We start from the raw sequence: 8053 nt of genomic DNA, 5'->3' as shown, positions 1-8053 counted from the left end.
ATACTACCTCCGTTTCAAGTTATAAGACTTTCTAGCATTGCATATATATATATATATATATATATATATATATATATATATATATATATATATATACACACAAACACGTGGGCAATGCTAGAAAGTCTAATAATATGAAACGGAAGAAATAGCATTTATATAAATCTTTTTACTAAGACAAATAATCAAAACGAATGGCATAATATATTGCTTCCTCCGTTTCATATTTTAAGTCGTTTGACTTTTTTTTCTAATTAAGTTTGACTAAGTTTATAGAAAAATATATTAGTATTTCCAACACACAACAAACGTATCATCAAAATATATTCAATGTTAGATTTTATGAAACTAGTTTGGCGTTTTAAATATTGCTAAATTTTTCTATTAGATTGGCCAAACTTGAATAGGAAAAAAGTCAAACTACTTGTAACGTGAAACGGAGGAGTAAAAAAATGGAGGGAGTATAACTTTTCCATTTCTTATTGTCAATTAATTTTTTTTATCGATTTTGCTATATATTTGTCGACAAATTTTTCCCCCAAAATTTGACAGATGTAATTACAGTACAATCGTAGTGTAATTACACTGTAACTTGCATGTAGTTACACTGTAACTATAGTGTAACTTGTATGTAACTTTCAAAAATCTCTCCGTTACATGTTATTTCGGTAAAATGGAGGTCGTGGGAACAAATTCTTTCACATATGTGTGTGCTATGATTTGTTTTCTTCCTCACCAAAACAAATCTTGTAATAAATCCAACGATTCAAAATTATGTGAAACTTACATATAAGTTACACTGTAGTTACATGTAAGTTACAGTGTAATTACATATAAGTTACAGTGTAATTACACTACGATTGTACTATAATTACATCTGTCAAATTTTTGGGGAAAAATTTGTCGACAAATGTATAGGTAGTCCCTTTTTTTATTAATCCGAGAAATAAACAAGCACTTGAAATGGTTTTCGCAGATGGGCTAATTGGGCCGGTGGCCCGGCTGATTCCGACCCATCCAAGCATCTCCTCTCCTCCGAATCTCCTCCACCTCTCCCACACATCTCCTCTCCTCCCCTCGCCGCCGTCGACGCAGAGGCTTGGCTCATCGCGGCGCCAGTGACTGATCGATGGCCGCGGCCTCCATCCCCGCGAGCTCCCAGCCCTTCAAGGTTTGCTCCCGGGAGCAGCTCCGCCGATTAATCTCTTCTTGTTTGAGGAGCGACCGAGCGAGTCTAATCAATCCGTTCTTGCTACTTTTGCTGTGGCTTCGTCGCAGCTGATCCTGGGGTCATCGTCGGTGGCCAGGAAGCATATACTCGCCGAGATGGGGCTCGAATTCGAAGTCATGGTGGGTTTGCGCCGCTTTTCTCTTGCCTCTTGCCCACTCCCGTTCTGCATTTTCGCCCCCCTTTTTTGGTGGGGATTTCTTGCTTTCGGGACTGTCTCTTGGGGGATGAACTGATTCTGTGGTTTCAGACTGCAGATATCGACGAGAAGAGCATCAGGAGGGAGAACCCCGACGAGCTAGTGACGATCCTTGCGGAGGCCAAGGTGCGGCCTTTTCTCTCTTTTTCCCCCCATTTCTTTGGAAGTTTTTACAGCTTCAGCATTGGCGTCCCATTCCCATCGCTACAGTAGCAAATGCGTCGCCGAGTGCCATGTATTAATATTACTTGTGCATAATATTAGATGGTATTTATGGTGATATTTGGTCTGTACCAAGTGCTTGAATTTCTGAGAAATGAAACCTTGGCAGCTTCAATGGGACATTTGGATCGGACTTGACCGAGTAGGTTTCGATTTAGTTATGGACTTGAATTGTAACTCTAAATTAAAGAATGGAAGGCACTGGTTCATCTCTGGTTGTTTCTATTGCTGCTGAATTGGTCCTAGAAGAAAGAGCATACCATGACTTCGTGTTGATCTCCTGCATTGTGATGCTGTTTCTATGTTGTCAATTTTTTCCCCTTGTAACAAAAACTGACCACTTTGACATCTTTCAGGCTGATGCTATCATGTCCAGATTGAATATTTCTGATTACCAGAAAGAAGGCGACAGGCCAACACTCCTGATCACTTCTGACATAGTATGCCTTGATTTCCTTTGCTATGCTATTTTACGTGGAACTTGGATGCTTTATTAATCACAAAATACTATGTTTGAAATTTGACCATGCCTCAATTTCAGTTCTCCTTTGATGTTTTTTTCTTAGCTAGGAGTTCCATGGATTGTACATCAATTTAAGTATGACTATTTTGGTGCCATGTTTTTGTTATTACACATTTGTGTAGATAGGCCTTTTCGATATCACCAAATCCAAATGTCATACAGATAAATTAGTCAATTGGAATCAATCCTGAATATGAAATTTTAAATTCCTGAGATGTGCATTGTCAATGCTGAATAGATCAATACATTCGCTTATTTAAGAATGATGTCCTGTGTGAACCATAAGTTTGGTAATGATGCATAGCGCAAGTCATTCCTGTTTCAACTTTTTGTTCGGCATGTTCTCTTCGTTCTAGAGTTCATGGGCATGTGGTTGAACATATCTGCTTTAGGACCCCCATCATTTGCATTATCCGGGGAATAAGCCAAACGTCATATTTGCAAACAAAAAATAATTTGTGAATAAAACTTTTATATACATGTTCTTACGATCTAAAAGCAAAGGCTGAAAAATAAACTTTGATGAAAAAAACCCTAAAATCAACTCCAAATTTGAGGTTGGAAATTCAAATTTTGGTTGATAAGCATAAGCATAAGCGAAAAGATGAGGTTGTTATTTACTAGAATGTTGTCATTCGCATTACTGTCATACTGAACTGAAGTTGACCTTGAGGTGGTCGTCCATGAAGGGATTATCAGAGAAAAGCCAACCACGAAGGAAGAAGCACGCCAATTCCTGAAAGGTGTGCCCACATGTCGAGGCAACATGCATCTTATATTCTTGTTCTCCAATATTTTATTGTATTATTTATTACTTGAACTTTTACTTTCTCCAGGTTATTCTGGCAGCCATGTCGCAACCGTGGGGTCTGTAGTCGTAACTAATCTGACAACTGGGAAGAGGCTTGGAAGCCTAGACAAAGCTGAGGTAATTTACTTTTGTAGTTCAGCACTTATTTGATGAGAAAATTCCTTTGATAGAAGCTGTTTGTATTCAAGTCAGATTTGGCAATGCGGGTGATCCCATTGATATGTGCGCCCAAAGGCTATTGATCAACATCTTTGACAGAACATAATTCACCCAAGCTCTGCAAATGTGTAAAAACACCAAAGGATATTTTCACCATCCAGTGACTAATGACAATTGTAGTTTTCAGACTTGTTTGTGTGGCAAGCTTTGTTGTGTGCATCTAGCTAGATATAGCTACTACGGTTCTTGGTCATCTTTTTGTTATATTAAATCAACAATAAAAAGTTTGTCTCTTTGAGTTTCTTATCGTGTGTTCAGGAGGAACTATTAAAAGATGATGTCATTCAAATTCTATTACTGCAAAGCAACAATTTAGTTTGTTCTCTAATGTTAGTATTTAGGACAATTATGGGAAAATTCAGTAGATAATATTTAATTTCTGCCAGTCAAAAAGTAACTGGATTGTGTATGTATATCATGGAAAATTTAGTTAAGGTTGCCTTTTGTCGTCATTTTGCAGGTGTACTTCCATGATATACCAGATGAGGTCATTGAAAACCTGGTTGGCCTCGTTTATTCCACTCTATGTAATATATTAATTGATTATTTGCTAAATCTAACATTTATAATTGTAGCAACAGTGCCAGTTAGAATACTATCATCATAGGATCCAATCTTTAAAAAATTGCAAATGTTTTTATGCCACTGACCTGCTCTCTCTACCCGTTTGAATGTCAACAGATCGATGAGGGGGTAGTATTTAGGGTCGCAGGTGGCCTGTTGCTTGAACATCCATTGACATTACCATTTGTTGAAGCAGTGGTTAGTGTCTATCTCACCTTATTTTTCACAAGTCTTATATATACACGGCATTTTAAACTAATGCAAACTTGGTCTCCTTTTCATGTAGGTTGGTTCTAGTGACAGTGTAATGGGGATCTCGAAGGATCTTGCAAACAAATTAATCCAGGATGCATTGTAGCCTAGCAATATTTGGTGCTCTGTTCATTCATCACATTTATTACTGCTCCCAAAGAGATACTACCTATCGGTGAAAATATGTCAGGGACATGGTGGTATACTGGTATCTCATAGTCATTTTTGTAGCTCAAAAGCTTTTGAAGGATTTCAGAACCTGACACACGAAGACGCATGGCGTTCAAGAACACTTCAGTTCCTCTGTCTACTGTTTTGATGAGATTTTTATCATTGTACTTACACCTTTACTGAATATATACACTGTCATTGTGAAGCGTTCAGTCGATACCTTAATGGAAAACGAGGATGTTGCCAAAGAATTCGCAATTTAAATGTTAAATCGAGAAAGACTTGTGTCATGTTTGCAATGTGTGAATTGAACTGTTTGCAGTGAACATTTTGCAACCATTACCTTGATGCCTGGGTATAAAATGGGCTGGGTTCGATTTTTATTAATTTTTGGCCTAAAAATATTTAAGGGCTAGAGTTGTGAAAGAACCCATGCATGGCCTAACCCATTACCACCCCTACCTACAAAATTACAGTCTGATCTTATTGTATACGATCTGAGTGTGACAATACAGGAAGTACTCTCCAGCTTCCAAAATTCTGCAAATTCCACGTGAAACAGTTCATTTATATGGGCCCAGCCCAACTTTATATGGGCCCACATGTAGATTACACTACCGTTCCAGACCAACATAATATGGGCCTGCACCTCGGTGACAATCCCTTTACGGCCCAACGTAATTTGGGACCACATGTGGGTGAAATCCCGTCTCGGCCCAACTTGGTTTGGGCCCGCAAAGAGGTGACCATCCGGTTTCGTCTCCGTTTCGTCTTCTTCTTCTTCTTCTTCTTCGGTGACAATCTCCGTTTCGTCTTCTTCTTCTTCTTCTCCGCCGTGACACGCACACGGCGAAGCGGAGGCAGCCGCCGCCGGCGACCATCTCGCGTCGCTCCTCCGGCCATCTCTTCAGCTCCTCCACTCCCCGAAGCTGCCGCCCGCGCGATCCACCGAATGAGGCCGGCGGAGGAGGCGGCGAGGGCGGCGGCGCTGGCCGGCCCGCTCGGCGAGCTCCTCCCGCCGGTGGACTTCTGCTGCGCGTACGGCTCCACGCTCCTCCACGCCCGCCCCGAAGCGTCCTCCATGGTCGACTACATCCTCGGCGTCCCCGACCCGCTCCAGTGGCACTCCGAGGTAGGGTGGGTGACTGAGCCCCCCCCCCCCCTCTCCTGTTCTACTCTTCCAGATTATTCCATCCAATTGGTCCCCTTCTTGGTTTGATACTCTTTGATGCGATCTTGGTTCTTGGATGGTTTCTTGGTTGGTTAATTGGTGCAGAATTTGGAGAGGAACCCTGATCACTACTCCGGATGGATGGCTCGCCTCGGCCCCGGCGCTGTAAGCTCCCATTTCCCACCCCAAATTCACACTCCTTTTACTTGGTTACCCCGGTTGATTGCTCCTCTGACTGTGTGATTGATTGGTTGTTGCTTGTGCCTTGTGGAAGTTCAGATTACTCGACTTGCGGATAACATCGGCGTTGGGGTGTACTTCAATCCATTTGTTGAGTGGAGGGACAAGGTTAGCATTTGCAATGAAGCCTCCTGAATTTTGTAGCCTGATGCTTTGTGTGCATTGTGGTTTACTTGTCTTCATGTATGTGCATTTAGTTCTGAGTGACAAAATTGTAGCTATGTGGATGCAGAGGATAAAGTACGGGGTGGTGAGGATGAAGGACCTGGCCATGGATGTCTTGACCTGGGACCGGTTCTACCTCAGTGGCCGGCTACAGAAACCTGTATGTATGCCCTCTTGTTGATATCTGTGGGAAGGAAGATGCGAGCACTGATAATCTTGTTTTGCCACTGTAGTGGTTCCTGATCCAGGGTGTATCACCATTCATGTTTAGTTCAACCCCTGTTTTAATTTTAGTGCATGTATATGCCTGGTAGTGCAGATTTGACATCAGAGCTAGTATTTGTCTTTTGTATTCATGTAGGTTCATGTTCTTGTTGATAATTGGGATATAAGGAAGATTAACACAATTAATCTGAAAATGGCAACATCAGCTTCTCTACTCCTTTTGCCAGCAGAATTCACTGAGGTTTAGTGTCACTGTATCAGCATTGTTGTTACAACCATGATATGGTTCTATGCTTGTTTTCACCTTCCCTTTTTATTCCTTTTGTGCAGTATGACCTGTACGCCCAAATTTGCAGCCTATCATATATGGGTGATTTAAGAATGCTCTTCGCCGAAGACAAAAACAAGGTAAATTGATAAGATGTATACTACGTTGTTATTCTTAAATATTTTCCTGTAATTTATTTCAGCTCAATTAACATCAGAAATAACATTCCTTCCTCACAATAGTGACGCTGTCAATATGGATGTCTGAAAGCCAACTCTACTATACACCTTGAAAAATGAAATGGCGTGTTATTTTTTTTTTTTAAAAAAGAAGTGGACCACAAAAAAAATCAAATATTACATGGGACGCTTCTTATAAAAAAAGCATGGGATGCATGGTACACAGTAGTTCGTGTAATTCATTCTAAGTGTGATGCATGTCATTATCTAAAAAAAAGTGTGATTTATGTGATATGTTTAGTATGTCATCCTGCACATACATGCACCTATGGCATATAAAAAAAGATGTACAATTTGGCTGTATTGAGCACATTAGTGAGTTACTGCTGTTTGCTGGGTTTTGTGGGAAGGACTGACAAGCAAATTGACTGTGTTTCTGTTGGAAGATTATTTATAGTGTCTATTGCTGTTGTTAGTCTGCTGTATGGTTGAAAGATCAATATATGGTTGTTATTCTTCATGCTGTTTTTTTTTTCCCATGACAATGGAACTTATGAATTGGTGCCAATTATACTCTGCTGTGAATCAGGTCAAGAAAATTGTTGAGGGTAGTTTCCCATCATTTCAATCGATGTACAGAACCCTGATACAAGAGTACATTGCTGAAGGACTACTGAAGACATCATCTTATGGACAACAGAAGGCTTTCCATCAGGCCTGTGTTTCCTTTTGCTCATGCATACAGTTTGTTGAAACAGTGTTAAATGTTTAGCCTCTCACTGAGATGCTTTCTTACTATCACAAATGCATCATTGGTGGCCCACCAAGATGTTTAAACTTTTCTCGTAATGTTTATCGTATTGGCGTGTTCTCGCAAATGTGGTATATTTATCTCCTTTGAAACTTATAAGATATTTTATTGGTACTCTACGAAAATCTTTTTCTTTTGGAACTTCATAAACTAAAACTGATAAGAGTTCTATATTTGCAGGATTGTGGTGCATCTGCAACAAACGAACTGTTCTCTTATCTCCCATGGACAATCCAAAGGCGATTGCAAGGAAGATTTGCATCGAATTGCGAAGGTACTAACGTCATTCGAGATTAGTACCGTCGAATCTATAACACATTCTGATAAATTGTTTAATTTCCAGAAATGCCAACTCGTGCCTCAGTTTCTTCAAAAGATGTAGCAGCAACCTGTGTCCGCAAGGCTTTGAGGCGCCGGGTAATGGTCTCAAGTGCACGTCAAGCGATGTCTGGACTGCTGGCCTCAGGTGGCGCTGTTGCTGCTAGATATCTGGGGAAGAAGATATCCAAAGCCTGGAAATCAAGAACAGTTTAAGTTGTTGCTGACACCTGATGCTTTATATACACCTTTGTTAGTTACGGATTTTGGGTAGGTTTTGCTCTTAGATCAACAGGATACATAGTCTTGAGAGTAAAAAGTTCATGACTTGGAAGCAAGGTTGGAGCTTGGTCGAAGCAAATTCATGACTCAGCATCTTGTGCTAAGTCGCAAATTTTGTAGGATCACTCAGTATAATAAGTTAATGACACAGATGACCATGCATGGCATATACAGTATGATGACCACTTTCTTCCATCTTGTTTGT

At 40.4% G+C, this 8053-nt stretch overlaps 2 protein-coding genes across 5 annotated transcripts; both read left to right on the top strand.

Moving 5' to 3' along the window:
* Positions 1 to 1048: 1048 nt before the first annotated feature.
* Positions 1049 to 4401, top strand: LOC9266255 (uncharacterized). 3 transcript variants are annotated; one of them, XR_001541233.3, is made up of 9 exons: positions 1049 to 1171; positions 1279 to 1350; positions 1479 to 1553; positions 2006 to 2089; positions 2846 to 2915; positions 3009 to 3100; positions 3663 to 3729; positions 3884 to 3964; positions 4053 to 4401. XR_001541233.3 is itself a non-coding variant. In XM_015760936.3 (9 exons), exons 1-9 carry the CDS (start codon positions 1130 to 1132, stop codon positions 4122 to 4124), a joined length of 630 nt encoding a protein of 209 aa, XP_015616422.1. In that variant the 5' UTR covers positions 1049 to 1129; the 3' UTR covers positions 4125 to 4401. The 3 variants fall into 3 exon arrangements, 2 of the variants coding, with proteins under 2 accessions (XP_015616422.1, XP_015616424.1); XM_015760936.3 differs by having other exon boundaries at positions 3663 to 3704; XM_015760938.3 differs by lacking the exon at positions 3663 to 3729.
* A 620-nt stretch (positions 4402 to 5021) lies between these two features.
* LOC9271069 (uncharacterized) lies at positions 5022 to 8043 on the top strand. Of its 2 annotated transcripts, XM_015762161.3 has the most exons (9): positions 5022 to 5321; positions 5466 to 5525; positions 5640 to 5708; positions 5833 to 5925; positions 6127 to 6231; positions 6321 to 6398; positions 7027 to 7152; positions 7429 to 7522; positions 7592 to 8043. In XM_015762161.3, exons 1-9 carry the CDS (start codon positions 5142 to 5144, stop codon positions 7780 to 7782), a joined length of 996 nt encoding a protein of 331 aa, XP_015617647.1. In that variant the 5' UTR covers positions 5022 to 5141; the 3' UTR covers positions 7783 to 8043. The 2 variants fall into 2 exon arrangements, with proteins under 2 accessions (XP_015617647.1, XP_015617649.1); XM_015762163.3 differs by lacking the exon at positions 6127 to 6231.
* The last annotated feature ends 10 nt before the right edge of the window (positions 8044 to 8053 follow it).

This window comes from Oryza sativa, chromosome 11 (genome assembly GCF_034140825.1).
Source record: "Oryza sativa Japonica Group chromosome 11, ASM3414082v1".
NCBI classification, from domain to species: Eukaryota; Viridiplantae; Streptophyta; class Magnoliopsida; order Poales; family Poaceae; genus Oryza; species Oryza sativa.
The sequence above is the reverse complement of the archived record's forward strand: the minus strand, read 5'-3'. Positions and strand labels throughout refer to the sequence as shown.